At 40.1% G+C, this 24,959-nt stretch overlaps 1 protein-coding gene across 1 annotated transcript in view; it reads left to right on the top strand.

Moving 5' to 3' along the window:
* EMILIN2 (elastin microfibril interfacer 2) overlaps positions 1-24,959 on the top strand; it is a 118,505-nt gene that overhangs the window by 86,513 nt on the left and 7,033 nt on the right. Inside the window, exons 4-7 of the mRNA XM_033933971.1 lie at positions 1,473-3,350; positions 5,283-5,549; positions 8,385-8,420; positions 15,083-15,214. Of these exons, the coding sequence (XP_033789862.1) occupies positions 1,473-3,350; positions 5,283-5,549; positions 8,385-8,420; positions 15,083-15,214 (2,313 nt within the window). The remainder of the gene's footprint in view (positions 1-1,472; positions 3,351-5,282; positions 5,550-8,384; positions 8,421-15,082; positions 15,215-24,959) is intronic.

Genomic DNA, 24,959 nt, shown 5'->3' on the forward strand with positions numbered 1-24,959 from the left:
GATGAAGAGAAGGAGCAGTTTTCTAGTGAAGGTGAAAGGGAGGGAGGGGGAGAGAGGTTCTGGCCTGGGTAGTATTGCATACATAGGACGACCCAGGGTTTTCCAGTGCTTTTTTGGACCCAAAGTTTTTAAAATTATAGTTGATTATATATGGTAAATACCATTTCATGATAATATTACACCTTTTAACTCTTTCATCTGTGTCTGTGACCCCTTTCATTGTTTATCAGTTCTCCTAGGTTAAGGGTTTCCCCAAGTGCTGGGTAAATCTTTTCCCAATTGCCTGAAATCTACATGGCTGCTTCCTCCTCCTCATCTCACTGCATTTTTATTTTGTAAAGGATGACATTTCTAAGTGCATGAAAATACATCAAAGTATATAATTTTATAATACTTGTCATAAAGTTGCCTGGTATTCCTGGTGTGTATTGTTTAGATTCTAGGTTTAGATTAGAGTTGGTAATGTATTACAGCTCCAATCTATTTCCTGATATTTAAAACAAATATCATTATACTAAGAGCCTTCTTTCTCTCTGGATCTATGTTTGACTCTAAGGGCTCCTTTTACTAAGCTGCGTTAGGGCTTTAACGTGCGGAATAGCGTGCGCTACAATGCCTCGCGCGCTAGACGCTAATGCCAGCATTGAGCTGGCGTTAGTTCTAACCGCGTAGCGTGGGGTTAGTGCGCGCTAACCTGCTGCATGCGCTAAAAACGCTAGCGCACCTTAGTCAAAGGAGCCCTAAGTTGCAACTTAGAAAGAAATCATGCATCTGTATAGGATTGATATTAGAATATATATGGAGTTGCTAGTTTCCTATATTTAAAGGTTGAAATGCCACATTTTGTAAATACAGTGTTTGAGAACGTTTTCAGAAAATATCATTGCAGAATAATAATTTCAAATTTAGCATTGCTATTTTCAAAAATAAAACCATGTAAAAATAAACAGAGCCTCAGGGCTCCTGGGCTCAAGTGGAGCTGGTCATCTGCTTTACTTTCTGTCTGGCTCTGTTATAGTCCACTGCACAATAATAATGTGTGACATGCTGGGTAAAAAGGTAGCAAAAGTGAGAAATGTGACTTATTTATATAGCACGATAGAGGGATATCAACTGTATAAGCCTGAAAAATTTCAGCCTCAGGTATGGACTAATTCCATCTCAAAAATGTGAAACATTTATCAATTTAAAAAAAGTAATTAACCTATAAAATCACATATCCCATTTTAGGCACTTGCAATTTTTAGGCTGAGAACCCTATTATACTTTTAAAAATGAAATTTGACCCTCCTTATAGTTTTTTGTAACCATAGGTTTGGTACCATTTTGTTTAGTGGGTCACGTTTCTTATATAAAAAAGAGAAGGTCTCCCTTTGGTATGATGTATGTGCCTTATATAAGGTATACACAGCACTTGTAAACACTGGTGGAGATCAGCACGACTCAATTTAATTCCTGTTTTCTTCTAACAGAGCTACACCATACACAACAGGACTCCCCAGAAAAGAAAATTCAGTTTCTTGAGGAGGAATTGCTTAAACTTACAGATACGGTGCTTAATTTGCAAACTTCTTTAGGAGTAGTAAGTGAAAATCTGAAGCACACCATTCAGGAAGATGTCAGCAAGCTTGTGAGCTCATATCTGAACAACATCCAATGGTCCAACAGTGCCCTTGCTGGCAAAACCGAAACAATTCCCGCACCTGCTCCTTCTGGTAGTTCGGACAAGGAAGAAGGAATGAAAGAGATTAAGCTGCAGTTGGCTTTAGTCAAAGAAACCTTGAAGACCAAAACTGAGCAACTAGACGAGCTGAATGGGAAAGTCAACGGCTATGAGGATCAGCTCAAAGAACTCCAAGAAGAGTCGAAAGGACCGACGGTAACACTGCCTAGTATAGACAGATACAAGGCATACATAGATCAAAAATTTGAATTGCTGAAAAACGAGATGCTAAATGGAATTGAGAAAAAAATAGCAGACTGGAAACACTCTTGTGAATATAAAATGACTTATGTGCAACGACAGTGTGAAGACTATGAAACCAGCTGCTTAGGCATGATAGAGCTGCTCGGAGAAAAAGAAAATAAGCTAAAGAAGGAAATAAATGACCTTCGAGCTCAGATGCAAGCATCCACAAATCAGACTGGTTGCTGCAGCAATGGGAATGATATTAGTCCACAGGTAAAGAGTTTAGATCAAAAGATTGACAGAGCTATAGAAGCAAACAGAATTTTAAACACCAGGTTAGATAATGAAATGGAACGCCTTACTAATTTAAAGTTTGAAGAGATCTTTGGTGAAAGGTTGAGTGACTTAGATGCCAAGATTAATATTACCGAAAAGAATGCTGAGGAGCATTGCTATTACATTGAGGAGACTCTCAGAAATCTTATTACTAGAGAAGTAAAAGGAATGAAGGATCTTCTGGATGGAAAGGTACAGTCACTAAAAGACGGACCTGGCATAACATTGTTAGATATTCATAACATCACATCTCCTGATGGAATCTATTTGGATCAAGGGTCAGGATCCATAAATGACAAACTCCGAGGTGAGCTGAATGATCTAAAGTCCAAATTACAGCACATTCATAGCCTCTGCCAGCATAAGTGCCAGTCTCCTCAGGATGAGAGGGATGGAAATATGAACAGTCACAGTGACAAGTATAACTCATTAGTTCTTAAAACCGAAACCAACTCTGCTCTCTTGAAATCTCTAAATAATACTGTGCACAACCAACTTAAGTCCATTGATGAGAACACACTTGGCATCCAGACAGTACTAAGAGACTTGGAATTGCTTCAGCTCATTCTAAACAATGTTGATAAGAATGCAACATCTCTACAGCATGAGCTTAGCAGCTGTAAAGAGCAGATTTTGGATGTTAATACTACATGCAAAGAGACCCAACTTGGCATTTCCAGGACAGTTGAGGAGATACAGAAAACTGTTTTGGACCATCCATCATCTCTTGTCTCATCTAATTGCTGTGACCAGTTGGAGGAAAAGCTGGATCTGATAAAGAGCCAGGCCGCTACTGACTTGGCAACATGCAAAGACTATTCTCAGGACATCCAGAAGGAGGTCACAGTTGTGGACACCAGAGTATCTCACATTGAGAAGGTGTGTAATAAACTTGACTCAGTCTCTGGCAGTTTAAACAGGATAAAAGAAGGTCTTAACAAGCATGCTACCAACCAGTGGAACTGCATTAATCAGCTTAATGAAACTATGAGGTTGCATTCCAGTGATATATCTGAGCTCAAGAATTCTGTTCAACTATGCCATGGCCAGGCCACTAAAATTGCCACTGACATTCAAGACTTGATGAAAAATCAGTCAGTTAAACGTGAGTATTTTTCTGTTATGTGATATTTGTTTTTAATAAAAATTATTATTACACTAAGGGCTCCTTTTACAAAGGTACGTTAGGGCCTTAACGCACAGAATAGCGTGTGCTAGCCGCTACCGCCTCCTCTTGAGCAGGTGGTAGTTTTTCGGCTAGCACGTGCTAATCCAGTGCGTGCGCTAAAAACGCTAGCGCACCTATGTAAAAGGAGTCCTAAGAGTTCAGAAAGATTCTCTCAGGATTGAGCTAAAGTTTTATGTTTGGAGGATTTTGGGTCCCCAAGTAATACTAAGTAACAATTATTTGATGCAAGGGTCTAACCACACTTTCAGTGTTCAAGGAATCTTTTCGATGACAATCACCCATTTCTCTCTGACTGTCCTTTCTAGCTCGTTTTCACCATTTCACTCCCATGCAAACATTTTTTCTTTCTGGCATAATCTCCCCTGTCCTTTCCTTTCCTTTCCTCTAGGATATGCACATTCAGATCTCCATGTCTCTTCTTTTACATCTTTTAGCTTAAATCAAAAGATATAAACATGGTGTGACATAGGGTTCCTTTTACTAAGCTGCGGTAGCGTTTTTAGAGCGCGCTAAACCCCGCTATGCGGAAAAACTAACGTCAGCTCAATGGCGGTATTAGCGTCTAACGCACAGAGCATTGCAGCTCACGCTAAGCGCATACTAAAACCGCTAGCGCAGCTTAGTAAAAGGAGCCCATAGTGTTAGATAGCAGGGGACTTGTGCTTAATACAGTCCATGGGTAAAATATAAGCTCAGGTCGGAGGATGGTTCCCTCCGATGTTATGGAAGATGAGTACATTTATTGCTCTCTTTATATACATTTGCAATGTTAGTTCAAGTGGAATTTTAAAAAGATTAAACATTTTTTATTTAACTTCAGAATTTGAAAAAGCAAGTTAAAAATGTAAAAAATAATATGGACTGATGCATTGAGGGCTATAAAGAAATTATTTGCACAGCACAACTGGAGTTCTGATATATACAAAAAATATTATTTAAGGGGATTACTACATGGTGGATATTTACAGAACACAAGCACAAATCCTGCATGGAAATGTGCTCCAGCGTACCTTTATGTGGGGGGTAATTTGGTAAGCGGCATGTTATGTATCTGTAAAGGGTAATTCTATAACCGGGTACCCACATCTATGCACCCCTTGCATATAGAAATTTACAGAATACTAACACGTATGTGTGTAAGTGGCATAGCACATAAATACAAAAGGGCATACAGGTGTGGATGGACAGTGGTCGGACCTCCTACTTACAGTATTCTGTAAATTATGCATGTAAGTTATGTACTTTCCTGATGCATTTATGCAACTGCAGGGTTATGGCTGGTGTATTTGTGGGCCTGTAAATACAAGCTGAGTGATACCAGGTTACCTAATATTCTCTAATGGAATCTGGGCACCTGGATGCTGTTATAGAACAGGCTTTCAGCACGTTTCCTTGGGGCATCTGATTATAGGCACCCTGTTATAGATTTGCCCCCATACTGTCATACATGCAAAGAAAGCCTTTATAAAGTTACCCCATCAAGTCCAATGCACTGAAGTTTCATACGGCAACAGGACAAAGTTTCATAGAAATGAAAGACTGATGGATGCATCACATCTGAGATTAGGGACTACCCTCCCCCTCTTTTTCAAAAGCACAGCACGGTTTTTAGTGCCGGTCGCGGCAGTAACAGCTCTGATGCTATTAGGAATTCTTTGAGTGTCAAAGCTGTTACTGCCACAGCCAGTGCTATAAACCACACTACGCTTTTGTAAAGTGTGTGTGTGTGGGGTGGGGGGGGTGAGTGGGGTGTAAATAATGAAACATTACCATTATATATGTTCTTGATTTTTCAAATAAACTATTATTCATGATAAAATTATTCCTCCTCTTCTAAACCTAAAACAGAGAAAACACCTGAGGAGATGCCACAAATTAGAATTCCTCTTCAGCCACCTGTAAGAACTCCTCAGCAGCCATTACAGCCCATACCTCAACAACCACTGCAACCAGGAATACTGCAGATACCCGTGTTACCATTTCCACCTAGAATCATTTTAGAGACTGGGCAAGCTGGGCCCCCTGGCAGAGATTTAAAATCAGAATCTGAACGGCCCAAAGGAGTAGATGGACAGCAGGACATGCTCAGGTCGGAGGGATTTGCTGGGGCGCCAGGTGAGCGATACACAGAATTCTTTGAAGCTGAATTCTCAAAGGAAATTTTTGGGCTGTTTATGACGTCAATATTCAGCCATGATGTCAACATATGATTTGAAACATCGAAATGAAAACCCAACTGTATTTAACAAATCAAAAATCGTGTATCAAAGAGAACACAGGAAAAAATATGTGTTTGATATCAAATGCAGAGGGGAAAAAAAGACCTCAAATGTCCCCGTGCCCTAAGCACAAAGGCTTGTTTCAAAAGGACACAATGGGGGCAAGGGTATTATCATAGGTCAAAAAAACCCTATTTGCAGAGTGAAAATAGTGCAAAAAGCAAAAAACTTTTGTGCTTTTTAAAAATTAAGCTAGTGTATTAAGCTGCTTCAAACAGTCACCAAAATTTTTAGGGCTCCTTTTACAAAGGTGGGCTAGTGTTTTTTAGCGCACGCACCGGATTAGCGCTACCCTAAAAACTACCGCCTGCTCAAGAGGAGGTGGTAGCAGCCAGCGCGTGTGGCATTATAGCGCACGCTAAAACCGCTAGCGCACCTTTGTAAAAGGAGACCTTAGACTCTTGTGTTTGAAGTAATTCAAAAAGCAAAATTTAATTGTCAAATAATTCTTCAAGTCCCAAGCTCTAATGTTCAAACCTGCAGACATTCAAATACAAGAGTCTAAGAATTTTGGTGACTGTTTGAAGCAGCTTAGTGCACTAACTTAATTTTTAAAAAACACAAAAGCTTTTTGCTTTTTGCACTATTTTCACTCTGCAAATAGGGGTTTTTTGACCTATGATAATACCCTTGCCCCCATTGTGTCCTTTTGAAACAAGCCTTTGTGCTTAGGGCACGGGGACATTTGAGGTCTTTTTTCCTGGGTTCACTTTGATACACAATGCCCTGTAAAACTATCATAATTTGAAAATAAAACAGGGTACCAGCTTACTGATGATGTTATTACAGTGATGTAGATTTTTATAAATAATAATTTGAATTTGAATATTTTTGCATTTGATAATATGATAAATTACAGATAATTTCTCTAAAAGAATCTTTCCAGAAAACAATAATGGGCAAGGTGTTAAGAACTTCCCATAGTGACTGAAGGCCTGAATTAAAGCTGGGGTTGGACCCTTTAGGCCTGATTCTGTATAGAAGGATGACCGATCTCAGCAGCAACCTAAGCAGCTTTTGAGATTCGCACACCTATAGAGAATTGTGTCTGTCCTAACAGACAGATACCTAACTCCTTTTAACCACCCCTAACCTTATGACCATCTCTAACTGGCGTCCATGTCACAGGTACTGGTTAGAGAATTGTGTTGCCACTGAGCTAATCGCAGCAAGGGAATCTCCCTGCCGCAATCAGTTTAGTGGCTGCAGCAAGGAACCTGTTCCCACCCCCAGGCACAGTTGGCAGGCAGGAGGGGTGTCTGAGTGGGGTTTAGGGGGGCTGGGTGGGGGTGAACTTTCAGGGGGTGTCAGCAGGAGAGACTGGGCATCCCTCCTGCTGTGATGCTTGCAGGGGGTACTGGGCATCCCTCCTACCACAATGCTTGTGGGAGGAGGGATTTGCAAGTGTAGGCAGGAGAGATTGGGCATCTCTCTTGCTGCGATCATTCGGGGGGGGGGGGGGGTGCGTCTTCGGGCAGGAGAGATTGAGCTACACCAGAACAGAAAGTTACATCAGTTATTCCGATGTAGCAGAGACTGAAGAGACTGTGAGAGACTGCAGCTGGCTAGCTTGCTGGTAGTGTTCTGTTTTAATTGCTAGTGCTGCTGGCAGGCTATGAAAGGTTAGAGGGAGAGAAGGAGGAGAGAGAGAGACCCAACCATGGAGGAAGGGAGGGAGGAAAGGGGGTGGGAGAGAGAAAGATACCTACATGACCAGGGTGGGAGGGAGGAGAGAGAGAGAAAGAGAGATACCTGACCAGGGGAGGGAGGGAGAGGGTAGGAGCACAAGAAGGTTTGCTGCAAGAAAGAGGTGCAGATGGGGGAGAAGGTTGATGTTTGCGAGGGCCAGATTCTGGAAACAAGGATGGATAAAACAAGGGAGATGGTGACAGAGAGGAAAGTAGGAGAGAAATGGTGAGCACAGAGTGGTGAGGAAAGGGACGGAAGAGAGGGTAGCCACGTAAGACAACGGAAATGAAACATAGAAACATAGACGATGACAGCAGAAAAGGGCCACAGCCCAACAAGTCTGCCCACTCTAATGACCTATCCCCCTTGGAGAGAGATGATGGGACCCACGAATGTCAGGGAAGAGAAAAGAAGAGACAGAAATTAGACAGATTTGAAATGGAGGAAGAAAAAGGAAAGAAATGCTGATTGTGAAACAGATGGATATAGGGCAGGAAGCTGATGAGAAAAAAAGAAAGAGTAAATAGATAGAGCACAGGGAAGCAGAACCAAAGATGCAGAATAAGATAATTAGAAAGATAAAATCACCAGACAACAAAGGTCTAATGAATGATTTTATTTTTAGTATATACTGCCTTTCTATGGGACAATTGAATTAAAATATGTCAGTTTTGAGAATTTACATCTGCTATGCACAGTATATATTGCAGTATACAGGAGGAAATGTGAGGGGGGCACTTTATGCGATTAATTGCATGATTAAAAATTTTAATCATGATTTGTGTGGTTAATCAATGTGTATGAGTGTGTGTGTATATATATATATATACACACACTTACACACAATATAAAAACTCACATCTTTCTTCCTACTTTTTCCTTCCTGAATGGATTACAGCCCAGTATACCTATATCCTAGTCATGGTTCTTAATGATCACCACTCTATGCAAGTCAGTCATATGTGGTCCTTTTGTTTTGTAGGATATCCAGAGTCATCTCTTTATGCAGAATCACCAGGTACTCGTTTTATCAATTATCCATGTCTTCTATTTCCATTTATCCTTTACAAGTGTAGTTAGATATTGTCCTTTCTACCACCTATGTTGTTACTAAGTAAATACATGCATGTGGGCTTTTTGTTTTCTCATCATCTCTGAAAAATTGTCACATGGAAACACATCTAATTTGCAGTTCTGTGGTGGAGAATTGTAGGGTCCTCACTATGCTTGGGCCTTACCAAACCCCCTGTTGTGCGAGGTGGGTTGGCTACAATTTTTGCCGCTATAGGTAGGGCTACATCAGGATTTATCAGGACATGTCCTCTTTTTAGAGGACTGTCCAGGCATCCGGATGGCTTTTCAAAACCTGTCACTTTGTCCAGGTTTTGAAAAGCCTCGAGCTCAGGGACGTTTCTGGAGGGCATCTGCATATGCCCAGATGCAACGCGGTTACATCTCATGTATATGTCATTGCATCACACCTGCGCATACTTGGAGGCCCTCCAAACACAGCTCCAAGCTCAAGGAGAAGAGGTTCGGGGGGTCAGGGCTGGGGCAGAATGGGGCATGACTTGGGAAGAACAAGACAGGGCTGGGTGGAACTGGGCAGGCCTAGGGGTGGAGACATGTATCCAGATTTTACAGGCCTAAAATCTGGTAACCCTAGCTTAGGGTTACCAAGAACATTAGAACATAAGAATTGTCACTGCTGGATCAGACCAGTGGTCCATCATGCCCAGCAGTCCACTCCCGTGGTGGCCCTTAGGTCAAAGACCAGTGGCCCTGAGTCTAGCCTTACCTGTGTACGTTCTGATTCCGCAGGAACTTGTCTAACTTTATCTTGAATCCCTAGAGGGTGTTTTCCCCTGTAACAGCCTCCAGAAGAGCGTTCCAGTGTTCCACCACTCTCTGGGTGAAGAAGAACTTCCTTACATTTGTACAGAATCTGTCCCCTTTCAACTTTAGAGAGTGCCATCTCATTCTCCCTACCTTGGAGAGGATGAACAACCTGTCTTTATCTGCTAAGTCTATTCCCTTTATTATCTTGAATGTTTCGATCATGCCCTCTCTCAGTCTCCTCTTTTGAAGGGAGAAGAAGCCCAGTTTCTCTAATCTCTTATTGTACGGCAACTCCTCCAGCGCCTTAACCATTTTAGTCACTCTTCTCTGGACCCTTTTGAGTAGTACTTTAGTAAAATCCAGGCCCCTAAACCCACCCAATTCCACCCATTCCCGCCCATTATGCCCAGTCCTGTCCCCAATTCCGCCCTAGCCCCTCCCCCTGCTGCCTGCTCTTGTCAGGCAGGAAGATATCCATGCATGCGCAGATGTGACATGATGTCGTGCGTATGCATGCGTGTGACATCATTGTGTGGCATCTGCAGATGCCCTCCTGCCCGATTTTGAGGAAGCTTTTCAAAACCCGGACAAAGTGCCGGGTTTTGAAAAGTCATCCGGATCATCAGACATGTCCTCAAAAAGGAGGACATGTCTGGGTAACGTCTGGTAACCCTACCCTAGCTATAGGTCAATTTACCACGGACCTAACTAAAACCTAATATATTTCACATCCTTTCTGGCACACATGGCTGAGGAGACACATACACACACACACATACTCCCACTTATACATAGAGAGGAGATATTGCATTGCTGGAGGAAGAGAAGAGTGAATCACTAATAGGGTATAGAAGATGGTGAAGTGTGGTAAACTGGAAACATCCACAGTGGCAAATCACCCCCACTTCCAAGTGTCCAGTATGGAAAGAGGTCTAGGGGGTTTCCAACACCCACTCAATTCCACACAAAATGCATATTTCAAGTGTTCCAGTGGGTAATAATGTACATCTTTGACCTTTATTATCACCTCCTCCGTGATGTCTTGATTAACACTCATTGTTGTTTCAAATTTAAATAAACCAAATCAAAATAAACATCACAACAGAAAGTGTTTTCACTTATCTTTTAATGTGCAGAATCACTAGCCTGCCCCGACGGGACCCGTTTCGCCACATAAAGGCTTTCTCAAGGGTTCTTAAGGAGCTCACTCATGCGTCCTTTCAGTCTTAGGGCTGAATATCCATGCTAGGGTCAACCAGTATGGCTGGGAAACATTGTGTCACCAAAGCTGCTGCTCAGGTTACAGCTTCTGTCTATATGCAGAATGAAAATGTTTCCCAGGCAGAGGGAGTGGTTCCATGTGCCTTCAGCTTGAATCCCTCAAGAAGGAAGTAAAGGAACAGAGAGTGGGGATGGCAAGATTGAGAAGCATTCGTGAGAATGAGAGGTACATTGATGAAATGGTTCATGAGGCATCAAAGATTTCCAGAAGTGGGGAAGAAAAGGCTGTGCTGAGGGAAGACAGCTGGACTCAGATTACAGAACCTGCAAGATTGGTACTGTGACGCCACCTGCCCTTGAACTGAAGAACTAGTATGCTGCCCTGGAAGTGGAGGAGATGAAAGCATTCCATGGAGATGAAGGACCAAAGTTTGAAATCCCCCCAATTGCTGGATCCATGACCACTAGGAGGCGAAAGGTAGTGGTGGTTGGTGATTCCCTTCTGTGGGGTACAGAAGCATCCATCTGCAGGTCAGACATGATGTCCCGGGAGGTATGCTGTCTGCTTGGTGCCAAAATCCAAGATGTTCTGGAAAGATTGCCAAGACTTATCAAGCCTGATGACTATTATTCGATGCTGCTCATCCACGTTGATACTAATGATACTGTCAGGTATCTCTGCGAACATATCAAAAGTGACTTTGTGGTTCTAAGAAAAAGAAATTATTGTAAGGGTGACAAGTGAGTAAAAGTAAGAGGAAAAGAAGGTCACTTTGGTTCTCAAAAGTAGTAGCTGAGAAGGTAAGGAATAAGAGGTTAGCTTTCATAAACTACAAAAGATCACAGAAAGAGGAAGACAGTCAAAAATATCTGGAAAAGTTAAGAGAGGCTGGACGAGTAGTCAGGAAAGGAAAGATACACATGAAAGAAAAAAATAGCTGATACAGTAAAACAGGGAGATAGATCATTTTTTAAAGATATCAGTAATAGGAAGAAGTGCAAAAGTGACATTGTGATACTCAAAAGTGAAGGGGAGAAATATGTAGAAGCTGATAAAGAAAAGGCTGAATTGCTTAATAAATATTTCTGTTTTGTGTTCATGGCTGACGCCGCGAATGTGACAGCAGAAGACAAATACGAATAGGAATGGAGTAGTGGTAGATCCTGATCGATTTTCAGAGGATTGTTTTCATGAGGAGCTAGCTAAATTAAAGGTAGACAAAGTGATGGGGCAAGATGGTGAGTGCTGATGGATTCATTAGAGGTAGGTCTTGTCAGACAAATCTGATTAATTTCTTTGACTGGGTGACCAGAGAATTGGATAGAGGGAGTACACTAGGTTCGGTGTATTTAGATTTTAGGAAAGCCTTTGACAGTGTTCCACACAGACATCTAATAAATAAAATGAGTACCCTTGGGATGGGCCCCAAAGTGACTGGCTGGGTCAGAAACTGGTTGAGTGGAAGATGACAGAGGGTAGTGGTCAATGGTGATCGCTCTGAGGAAAGTTATGTTACCAGTGGTGTGCCTCAAGATTCTGTTCTTGGGCCTGTTCTTTTTAACATTTTTATAAGCGATATTGCTGAAGGGCCTCTTTGCGGATGATACCAAAATCTGCAATAGAGTAGACATCTTGAGTGATGTGAATAACATGAAGAAAGACGTAGCAAAGCTTGAAGAATGGTCTGAAATTTGGCAGCTAAAATTTAATGCTAAGAAATGCAAGGTTATGCATTTGGGCTGCAAAAACCTGAAGGAATGGTACAGTTTAGGGAGTGAAGAACATATGTGCACAACAGAAGAGCAGGGCTTGGGTGTGATTGTACTGTATATGATGATCTGAAGGTGGCCAAACAGGTTGAAAAGGTGACAGCGAAAGCTAGAAGGATGCTAGGGTGCATAGGAAGCGGTATGGCCAGTAGGAAAAAGGAAGTATTGATGCCCCTGTATAAGACTCTGGTGAGACCTCATTTAGAATATTGTGTACAATTCTAGAGACCGCACCATCAAAAAGATATAAAAAGGATGGAGTTGGTCCAAAGGAAGGCTACTAAAATGGTGCATGGTCTTCATCATAAGGCGTATGGTGAGAGACTTAGATCTCAAAATGTATACTTTGGAGGAAAGGTGGGAAAGGGGAAATATAATGATGTTTAAATACCTACATGGTGTAAATGCTTATGAGTTGAGTCTCTTTCATTTGAAAGGAAGCATAGGATAAGAGGGCATAGGATGAAGTTGAGAGGCGATAAGCTCAGGAGTAATCTAAGGAAATACTGTTTTACAGAAAGGGTGAGTGGCTGCATGGAACGGTCTGCTGGAGTAGGTGGTGGAGACAGAGACTGTGTTTGAATTCAAGAAAGTATAGGATAGGCATATGGGATCTCTTTGAGAGAGGAAGAGATAATGGTTACTGTGGATGAGCAGACTGGATGGGCCATTTGGCTTTTATCTTGTTCCTATGTTAAATCATTTGAAGTATTGATCGCTATGTGTTCTGTATTAGAAATAACCCTTTTAGGGCCCCTTTGGACTGTATCCCTTCTTGGGCTGACTGTTCCCAGATTCAGGTTTTTGTCACTGTGTGAAATTTGATCATGTTAACTCTGGTTAGTAGTCAGTATTTTTCCTTGGACATTCACCTCTCTTTTCTGGGGTTTCAGGCACTTTAAGGGAATCTGCACTACTGGCAGCCAAGTAGCTGCTCTTGCCCCTATCCCTGTGATCTGTTCCCCCAAACCCTTAATCACATCATTCTGCTAATTCCTTCCCCCAATTCAAATCCCTGCCCACAACTTGTAAAGGAAATACTTTCTCCATTCCTAGACCCCCCTGATCCCCCCCTCCCAAAAGTGGCATAGCACAGGTAGGAGATGCCTGGGGGAGCAGCACCACCCCTCCCTCTGTTCCTTCTGCGCCCCCCCCATGTCATACTCGCACCCTCCCTTCCTACCTCTGTGCCTCTTTAAATCTTCTCCAGCTTCTCCAGCCTGTTGCTTGTGCCGGCATTGGCTTTCCCTCTGATGTCACTTCTTGGCCCTGTGACTTAGAAGTAATTTCAGAGGGAGCCAGGCACGCATGAGCAGCAGGCCAGAGTAGTTGCTCGCACTGGTGAAGATTTAAAGAGGGACAGGGGGGCATGTGCATGGTGGGTGGAGAGGTGCCAGTTTCCTCACCAAGATGGCGCTCGGGGCAGTCTGCCTCCTTCTCCTCCCCCCCCCTTACTATGCCACTGCTCCCCCCTCATCCCCATGATTTATGAAGAAGTCATCTTTGGTGGTGTAGTGGGCTGGGCTGGGAATGGTTCCCTCTCCACTCCTGCCCTGTCTGGCTCTAGGAATCAAAATGACCCCTATGACCCCTAGCAGTAGTATTGCAGTACTTTGCACTTCACTTGGCAGAAAAAGCCTGTACTTCCTCCTCTAAAATATGTTCTTGTTTAGTTAGAACCATAAGGGACCTTATTTTGTGGAGTTTTAGAATATTAGGATGTGGAGTTTTAGAATATTAGGATTTGGAGCCTAAAATGATTGTTTACCTAAGGCCCACCTAAACATTAATCTTGCCCTCACTGTGCATGCTTTGGGAAGGTATAAATACCAGTGGGGACATTGATAAAACATGTGTGTATTGCAAAATAGATAATGCACATACTGTCATCATCTAAAGATTTTTCCATGCATAAGTGCTTTTATATGCCCATAAAAGACCTCTTGTAAATTTACCTCGCATGTACATGTATATGCTATGACAAGTATCCATACATTTGCATGCAATCCAGTTGTATTCATGTGCAAGGGAGGATTTTTTAAAGAGCTCTAGTCGAGTCACAAAGTATGCATATAAGTAATAAAATACCAACACACTTCAACTGTGCACATTTACATCCGCTCCCTAACTGCATTTTAACTATAATCTGTCTTCTTCTATGCTAGGGGTCCTTTTATTAAGGTGTGCTAAGTTGCCCATAGAATATAATGGATGCCTTAGCATTTAGTGCACATTAATCTTTAGTGCGTGCTAAATCAGTTAGCGCGCCTTAATAAAAGGACCACTTGGTAATTTATAAAGACACACACATGCCTAAGTATATCTTATAGAGTAGCTTCACAATAGGCACCTACACATCTAGATGACTTGTTATTAAAATTACCCTCTTAAAATCTACTCAGCCTATTTCTAGAACATACCCCCTTGCCATCTTTGAGATGAATATACAGTGTGGATTTTCTAAACATGCTCTTTGTACTCCTATTTATATGTGTAAATCAGTTTGTTTTGTTTTTACACATCATTTCATGTCAAGTGGTCCAGAGTTTCCCACTCCACCATCTCAGAAATTGGTGGATTCTTTTCAGAGGCTATGTTGGGACCTCTAATGAAGATATGCCAAGTTTTAGGGCATGATCTCAACTGGGTCCAGAATTAGGGGCCCCTTTATTTGGGCCACTATTTTGTAGCCATGGAAGATGTCGATTAGGAATCCTCCTTAAAACTGAACCAGTTGACATGGAATTACCCATATGTAGATGATGTCACTTTTGGAGTTTCTAATGGTGACTTTAGTAAGACAGAGGAAAATTTTATTGTAAAAATAATTTGTTTCTGTTTCTCTTTAAGGAATTAGTGCTATTGCATCACCAGTAGCTTTTTCTGCTGGTTTAACACAGAGGCCGTTTCCCACTGAAATTGGGGTCATCCATTTTAATAAAGTACTGATGAACGATGGTGATCACTACAGTCCGTACACAGGTAATAGGCATTAGGTTCATTTCTGTCAGGAAATGTACAGGACTATCCCATTATGCTGCAAGTGTAGAGAAATTGCAGACCTAGAGTGGGTGAGACACCTCTTTCCCCAGGACAAAATGTACCTGTCACCAAAATAAGAAAAATCCATCTGTGCACTTTGTCAAATAAGAGGATCTAGTTAAGTTTAATTCATGCTTGCACACAATGCATTTGATCCTAGTGTTAAGATACTAAACTTTGTGATGCTAAAACTTTGCATTTTGTATTTTTCTTAGATCAGCTGTTTTATGTCAAAGAAAATAGAAGAAATAGCTACAGTGTTTATGGAGTGCACACTTTTGGATAATGTTTTAACTCAGGGGTGTCAAAGTCCCTCCTCAAGAGCCGCAATCCAGTCAGGTTTTCAGAATTTCCCCAATGAATATGCATGAGATCTATCTGCAAGCACTGCTTTAATTGTATGCAAACGGATCTCATGCATATTCATTGGGGAAATTCTGAAAACCTGACTGGATTGCGGCTCTTGAGGAGGGACTTTGACACCCTTGTTTTAACTCATACCACAGAAAGATGATCAGCAGTAGCTTTTCCTGCCTGACACTATCATATGCATTATTTCCAGCTAGAGCTACCTTTTGGCTAGTTGTGGTATAAGGCAGACTTAGAATTCATGAAGGAGGAGATACAACGTCGAGATTAACCCTGCCGTTCCTTTATCTTTAAAAAGATAAGTGCCATTTTTGGCTTATATTTGTTTCATCTGACTGACTATTATATCAGTCTTATGGACGATATTACAACTTATAATTGCTATTTGCAAAGCTAAAAAATACTTAATGTGAGCTAGTTAACAGCACTAGTCACTTTAAAGTTTGTCTAACTGCACAGCTATCAGCATATAAGCTAGTTAAAGCACTAGCCACTTTAAAGTCAAAAATTTTGCATAGCTAACAGCTTGGGCTAGTTATTATACCAGTCACTTTATGTATAAGCTCTTTTGAACTATAGAGTTATCAATACATGAGCTAGCTAAAGCACCAGTCACTTTACAATTATAAATTAGGCTAGTCACTGCACTAGTCACTTTCTGTTTAGTACATTTGAACCAATTTGGTAACTAATGCTTTAGTCATTTTAATTTCAACTGCATAGTTTTTTGGAATAACATAGGCCAGTTAATGTTATCTAAATAGCCCAATATGTTAATAAGCACAGTCTTAAAAATTAAATTATTTATCTTTTAACTTATATTTAAATTATTATGATGTAGGGTGGTTTACATCCAATAATTATGTTGATTAATTATGTCAAATCATTACACAATATCAGTGAAGGTTTTTATGATCTATGAAAGATACCCATGCCACAATTCCATTTTGGATGATATTATTATGATCCTAGGAGTGGCAATTCTGAGATCTTTTCCTTCACTTTGATAATTATGAATTAATGATCGGACTAACATCATCCGAATTATTGCTCTTTTAATTAACTTTTTTGTGGATCTAATTGTTAGCAGTTAATCTTTTCTCCTTTTTTTGTATTACATTACATTACATTACATTACATTACTGGCTTATATTCCGCCTGTACCTTTCAGTTCTAAGCGGATTACATCAGAACGATAACTGGACATTTCCAGGAAGAGAAATACAAATTACAATTAAGGCGTAAGGTCTAAAGCAATTTTGATGAGTAGATTCTAAGAGGGGGAGAGAGGGGAAAGGGAAGGGATTAGGACGTTTGGGTGAATTTCTTGAATAGTAGGGTCTTGATTTCTTTGCGGAAAGCCTTGAGGTCAGTTGATGCTGTCAGTAGGTTGGTGATGGAGGGGTCCAATTTAGCTGCATGTGTTGCAAGTAAGTTGTCATACATCTTTGTGCGTTTAGTTCCTTTAAAAGGGGGGAAGGAGAAAGGGGATTGGGTTCTCCTGTCTGGTTGAGAGGTTCCTGTTTAGACGGTTGTTTAGGTGGGTGGGTATAAGGTAGACTTAGAATTCATGAAGGAGGAATCTGCCGCTCTGAATCCATAGGCATTTGGCTCAGTTGGAGAGTGCATACAGTAGTGTTTTTCTTTGCATTTATTTATTTTAAAAATGGATCTCTCACTTAAAACCTAGTCAAGTTACAAATAACATTCGTATAATTTTACATACATCACATAAATAGGATGGTGAATCAAAAAGTAAAGGCAAAATACATTTAACAGCTTTAATAGAAATAACGGTGAGCAAGTGAAGAATCACTTTTCCACATAGTCCCCATGCAAGATGACGCATTTGTTGTACAGTATTGTTCAACTAACTTCGACATTCCTGCAGAGAAGAAGTTTTTCGGCTACTCCCGAAGCCAGGTGAGCACCGCTTCCTTTACTTCATCATGCTTTGTCTTTTGCTCTCTGGGTCGCAGTGATTCAGCCATGGCTCGTTGCCAGTGACAATTCTCTCCAGAATTCTTGGATCTTCTTCATGCCATCTCAGGAACTGGGTCACAACCTCTACACACTGTTGTTTGTGCAGATCATAAGCTGTGTGGAAACCCATCATGCGCAGACTTTCCTGTGTCCCAAGTCATCATTCATTATGGCAAGTGCAGATCCATAGCTGATATCTCTGCTATTCTTCTCTAATCAAGGCATCCACCCTGTCACTGTGCTCTTGTGTGCGCAATGTTGATGGACGACCAGAATGATCTTCTTCGGTTACACCTGTTTTTTTCTGCTTTAAATCTTTTTACACACTCATAAACCTTTCATTGATTCATGGTGCTATGTCCATATTGAGTCAATATCCGATGGTGAAGTTTCACAGGTTTCACTCCCTCTGCCCAAAGAAAGCTCACTGCTGCATGTTCTTCGATGATGGAATCTTGCAATGGAGCATCTATGTTTCTGACCTTGTGGCTGCCACAAGGCTAAAGGTTGAGCGCTGAACTATGCATGGATGAACTCTCCAACAGGCAGTGAATGAGTACATATGTTGTATTTTTTTAGCTCTGTTCCAGTTATCGCTTAATTTAACAATTGCCTTTAATTTTTGATTTGCCCTCGTATCAGCAACATGTGATAACACTGATTCAAGAGGCTATGTGAAAGTGTGGAAAAGGCACCTGACTGATTGTGACTGGATAGACCGCCACACAGCCTGCACTCGAACCCACTAGTGGATGAACCTAGCAATGCTCCCAAGGGAATGGTCCCCGAGCCCCAAATTGTGAATGCAGGCTGCACTGCAAAACAGAAACCCCATGGAAGCAGACTTTGTCCCTTAAAGTCTGCGATCTCCCACAACCAGAGCTATACCCCAAGGGGATCCTCTGCAGCATGAAAATTATGCAAAGTAGCAGAAAAAAATGCTGAGGATAAAGAAAATAAACACGAGCAGAAAAGACTAGCTCCTACTATCTCGCTTGTAGAAAGACAAGTGGAAGCTAGAGGGCAGTCTTGAGGTAAGAGAGGAGGAGCAAAGTATGCAAATGAAGCTTCCTATAAGAGATCTTGTGAAATAGGAGACTACCTGAGCGTTCAGAAATGGAATAGGGTTGTACAAGAATCGCATTTGGAGCAGAAAAAAAAATTCTGTTGAATTTTCATATGCCAAGTTGAAGTGGGTTAACTAGGAGGAGCAATAAACATGTTGACTTAGAAGAGAGCAGCTATAACACAAGCCTCAGAAAATATATGGGAGACAATGGCCAATTTTTACAGCCACCTTAAGTTTTAAAATCAGACTATGTTGTTATATTTTGTTAAATAGATGTACTTAAAGTGTCATTTTAAAGGCAACATTGAGGAAGCAAGTGGTATGATGTATGACAAATATAATCACTCCCATATTGTCATAAATCTGCATTGTCTTGATGCCAATCTTCCTAAAATCCAACTATAGTTATTTTTCAGTAAGCGTGATGTACTTTATCCTCCCTTCATACAGTGCAAAGATCATTTCCTGAAAGGCATGCATTTTCCATAGTTACTTCAAAAGCTCTCACATTAGAAAAATTTCATAATTTTACTTTTTAGTGGCATTTGTTATGCTTGTGCTACAGATACGAAAAAATGATTTCTGAGCAAGGGGATAACAAATGGTTTAAACGAATATCAAGTTTCAAGTTTATTAGCATTTTTTGAATCGCCTATCGAAATATCTAGGCGATGTACACTCTAAAAGCCACAGATAGTGGTTTCACATATATTTTTGACATAATACAGACGATTTAAAACAATTTTAGAGAACGACCATTACAATACATTTGGGGTTAAGGAATGATATAAGTAGGCAGGGAAGAAGGGGAAAGTTACATCATTTTTATATATTGATATTTACATAAAGGGAAAACACAATGGGAACAAGGGGAATTAGAAAGTACAATATTTGTATTAAGAAGTATAAAAATTATGCGTGTTATAATATGTGTTCAAATGCATCTTGAAATAAGAAAGTTTTTAAAAATCTTTTAAATGTATGTAAATCTTTTTCTATTCTTATGTAGTTAGGTAATGAGTTCCATAACGTGGGAGCCATAACAGAGAATATTTCATTTCTTCTTATGCCAATAATTTTTAAGGAGGGGATAGATAATAAATTTGAAGTAGATGAACATAACGAACGTACTGAGTTATATGGAATGAGCATTTTAGAAATAAATTGTGGATCATTGAAGGTCAGTGTTTTATGTACTAAAAGTATAATTTTAAAAGTAATACGATGGGAAATGGGCAACCAGTGTGATTTAACCAGCAGTGGAGTGACGTGATCATATTTTTTAGCTTTATGGATTAATTTTATTGCGGTATTTTGAATTATCTGAAGTCGTCTTTTTTCTTTCTGGGTTATATTAATGAAGAGGGAGTTACAATAATCTAATTTAGATATGATAAGAGAATGAATGAGAATATTGATAGATTTGGAATCAAGAAAGGTAGAGATTGATCTTATAAGACGTAGTCTGTAGAAGCATGATCTAACTGTTTCGCTAATATGGCTGTGAAATGATAGGTCTACATCAAGTATTACTCCGAGAATTTTAAGTTGAGATACAGATTCTATAGGGATATTGTTTAGAGTAAATGGTGATGTTAGTGCTAGGTTTGCTTTCCAGGTGAAAAGCATGGTCTTGGATTTTTGTATGTTTAGTGCCAGTTTGTTACAGCTTAACCAGTTTTTTATTATTTCCAGTTTTTTGTTTATGGCTTGTATTTCTTCGTCATTTTCAGGGTCAATGGGGTGTATAAGTTGTATATCATCCGCATAGGAAAAAGTTGTAAAGCCAAATGATTGAGAAATAGTAAGAAGTGGTGATAAGAAAATGTTAAATAAGAGAGGAGATAATATTGAGCCTTGCGGTACCCCATAGGTTGAAGAATAATTTGAAGAGAAAGCATCGTTAAATTTGACTCTGGAAGTGCGGTCAGATAGAAATGAATTTAGCCATTGTAAAACTTGACCGCCTATGCCTAGTGATTGCATCCGATTTAACAGAAGTTCAAGATCGATTGTATCGAATGCGGCTGATAAGTCTAAAGAGAAAAGAGCAACTGATTTGTGATGGTCGAGGTAATAGTGTATATTTGTTATAAGACCAATCATCGAGTATTCTGTACTATGGTGTTTGCGAAATCCTGTTTGGTTGGGGTGAAGGGCATTCGAAGATTCGATAAAGTCGGAAAGTTGATCAAACACTAGTTTTTCGGATAATTTCATTAAAAATGGCAAATTAGAAATCGGTCGGTAGTTGGAAGTGTCATCTTGACTATTTTTGAAATTTTTTATAATAGGAATGACAGTAGACGTTTTCCAAGATATAGGAACAGTTGCAGAGAAGAAGCTATTTTGAATAAGAGAGAGAATAAAAGGGCCAAGATAAGAAAAAATTTTTTTAAAATATATTGGAGGAATGATTTCTGATGAAGAGCCTTTTAGATTAATGTTTTTAAGATGTCCTTCTATTTCTTGCAAGGAAGGAGTTCTGAAATTGATACATTTCGCTGTAGGAATATTATTACTTGCATCTTCTGATACAAGTGTGTTTGATGTATTGTTAGTGAAATTTTGTCTAATTGTAGAGATTTTCTGGCAGAAATAATCTGCTATTTCTTGAGCTGTTAGATTCGATTTTAACTTAGTGGTTGTATTTTGTGATTCTGGTTTAATGGATTTTAAAATATTAAATAGAACCAAAGTATTATTGGCTTTTTGGATTTTATTACTGTAGTATGTTTTTTTTGCTTGGCAAATTTTATTTTTATAGAAAGAAGCATTGTCTTTGAATTGTTGGAGATGAAGAGGAGTTTTAGAAGCGCGCCATTTTCTTTCTGAGGCGCGAAGTTGTCTTTTTAGTAAAGATAAGTCTTTGGAGTACCAAGGGTTTTTTAATTTACGTATGGTTAGAGTTTTAGAAATTAGTGGTAATTTAGAGTTAATGATAGATTCAAGGGTTGAATTCCAGAATTGAAGTTGATCTTCTACGTTGTTGAAATTAGGGAGAATTACAGAAGGATTAGAGAGTAGTGAAAAGTCCGAAGATTCTAGTTTAGAAAAATCTCTGTATGAGATTTTTTTTGTTTCAGAGAAAAGATTTAAAGATATGGATTCCTTAAAGTTAAGGTTTAGTGAGATCAGGCTATGGTCTGACCATGGGACTGAAAGGATGTTAGGGATTGAATGAGAAATAGTTTGAGATGTGGGAGTTAAAATCATATCCAGAATATGTTGGGCCTGATGGGTGGGTTCTTGAATGATTGTTTGCATGTCTAATTCTTTAAGAAGATTTAATGTATCCGAGGTGTTTGAATTGTCAAGATTGTCGAAGTGAATATTAAAGTCTCCCAGTATAATCGGACAATTGGAAGTAGAGCAGAAATCGAAAAGCAAATTGTGAAAGGATGTTAATTTTGTATGTTCTATTGGGGGAGGGATGTAAAGTAAGAGAAAATCATTTTTTTGTTTTAAGTTAATTGTGAAATGAAGGTATTCAATTATTGAGTTGTTAGTGGATTGATCATGTAGTTTGAATAGGTTTTTAAGAAAAATTATGGCTAAGCCTCCACCTTTGCGATTTTGACGGTGGTTCCATAAGTAGTCATAATTAGGGGGGCAACAAAAGGAAAGGTAGACTTCCTCTCCATCCGAAAGCCAAGTTTCGGTGATACAAAGAATATGTAAATTTTGTTGGATTATTGTGTCTTTTAATATATGGTGTTTACTTTTGAGAGATCTTGAATTGATTAAGCCTAATTTTAAACTTGAGGAGTTTGATGTAAGAAATGGAAATACTGGCAAAGAAGTATTTGGTATTTGGTCATTAAGTTGAGTGGTGAGTATAGGTATAGATACAAGAGTTTTTAATGAAGTTCTAAGAGGCTTGGAGTTAGGAGGTCTATGACCTAGTTGTGTTGGAATGTTGTAAAAAATGGAAGCCATTGTAATAATACTTTTGGTAAGTATAGGTTGAAAAAGGAAATAAAGAGTGAGGCTTAAAAATAATGAATAAATAAGTAGAGTAAATGAAAGCTTGAATGGCATTAAAAAAGTCTTGAAAAAAACGAAACACTCAGGAGGCGAACGAAGGAGCGAACTAAGGAGCAATTCTTGCTCCTTTTTCGCGCGCCTCTGTGGCGTGCGCCGCAGAGAGTCCTCTTTTATTGGACATGCGCTGACCTGATAATGGGCGGAGTCCGGCGGGCCGCAGCTTCACGGCGGCAAGGGTGAGAAGAGCAAGTAAACTGATAATGGGCGGAGTCCGGCGGGCCGCAGCTTCGCGGCGGCAAGGGTGAGAAGAGCAAGTAAACTGATAATGGGCGGAGTCCGGCGGGCCGCAGCTTCGCGGCGGCAAGGGTGAGAAGAGCAAGTAAACTGATAATGGGCGGAGTCCGGCGGGCCGCAGCTTCGCGGCGGCAAGGGTGAGAAGAGCAAGTAAACTGATAATGGGCGGAGTCCGGCGGGCCGCAGCTTCGCGGCGGCAAGGGTGAGAAGAGCAAGTAAACTAAAAAGTAAAATTAGTACAAACAGTAAGTACAAATTAAAATTAACAGAGAATAAAAAATAAAAACTAGTTAAAAACAGTAAGACTGTTAAGTAGTACAGCTTGGTGCCTAAGTGAGCAGAGGTGCAATACAGGAATATGGGGGTCCATTGATCAATTTTATTGAGTCTAATTGAATGCTGTTTCCCTTTACTTCTGGTTATAATTTTCACATCCAGGGAAGGGGGGGGGGGGATGGGAGGGAGAAGGATGGTATACAGAGACTGGTTTATTAATGATTTGTTAAAGTTATTGTATTGTATGGTTATTCTGAGTGTATTGGAATCGGGGGGATGGGTGAAAATATTTCTTCTGCATTTTATTGATGGATGTAAGTGCTATATTTTGTTTTAAATTATTTGTATAGATTCTTGTATGCACTGTTTTTAGATTGAAAATAAAGATATTTAAAAAGAAAAATTTCATACTGAAAGAAATCCAAAGAAACAAAATTTAATCTATTACCCAAACAACAAGGCTTAGAACATATAGATAGAGTTAATGGGGCCCTTTTTAACTATGGGCCTTCAGCGATTGCTGCAAATGCCTAGCCCAGCTGTCTGGACATTGTTTTAAGACCATATGCTATCCCAAAGGCTTTGAGCAAAGCATTCCAAAGTGTTCCATGAATGAGGGTGGTGTTCACTTTGCTTTTTCCTTGGTGAAATAAAGGGAAACACATGATAGAGAAATGTGTTTAATATTATGTAAAGCTAGGGAAGGCAGTAAATAAACTAGCTCTAGAAAAACATAGGCCACGGGATAGAAATCTGCTTCTATTTTAAGCCGGTGACAGGAGTTTTTTTGGTTTTCAGAAAATTTGTTTCCCATCTTCTGACTGCTTGTAATATCTAAACTTTTCCCAAGGGCTACAGAAAGATGTTCATGTTCTTTTATTTTGTACTAGCTGATTACCTGGTGTTGCCCAGATATTTATTTATCCCAATCTTCCGGTATCGATAGACTTGTATTTAGTGATTACGCCTGGTAAAACAGGAAGTATTTGATTGTTTATGTCATGGACATCTTCAATTATAGCAGCAAGAATGGCCCTCTGTATGGGGCTGAACTTGGACTTAAACGGCATTGGGAGCATCAGTATTAATCTCAGCGAGTCCTAAAACTATGGATTAGACACTAATATCTGTCGTTTTCGATTATTTTTACATGCCATCCCCTTCCCACAAGAATGTCCCTCTTTATGGGGCTGAACTTTGACTTAAACGTCATCCAGGAGTGTCAGTATTCATCTCAGCGAAGCTGAAAACTGGGTTAGACACTAGTATCTGTTGTTTTTGATAATTTTTACATGTCACCCCCTTCCCTCCCCCCTCCCCCAGCTGGCTGGGTTGAAGGTGATGAAGTAAGGTAATGACATTTAAGGGAGGAAGCGAGTAGATGAGATCATTCAACTATTTCTGGAGTGGAGCAGTGTGGATTTTACCTTCTAACCCTTCAGCAATGTTGCTTACAAAAATATTAAACAGAATCAGTCCCAGCACTGATCCCTGAGGCACTCCACTAGTCACCTTTCTCTCCTCCGAGCAAATTCCATTAACCACCACCCTCTGCGTCTGTCTGTCAATTAGCTTCTAATCCAGTTCACGACTTTGGGCCCTAGCTTCAGCCCATGGAGTTTGTTTAAGAGGAACCATGTCAAAGGCTTTGCTGAAATCTAAGTAAATTACATCTAGCGCACGTCCTTGATCCAATTTTCTGGTCAC

Source organism: Geotrypetes seraphini, chromosome 2 (assembly GCF_902459505.1).
Source record: "Geotrypetes seraphini chromosome 2, aGeoSer1.1, whole genome shotgun sequence".
Lineage (NCBI taxonomy): Eukaryota > Metazoa > Chordata > Amphibia > Gymnophiona > Dermophiidae > Geotrypetes > Geotrypetes seraphini.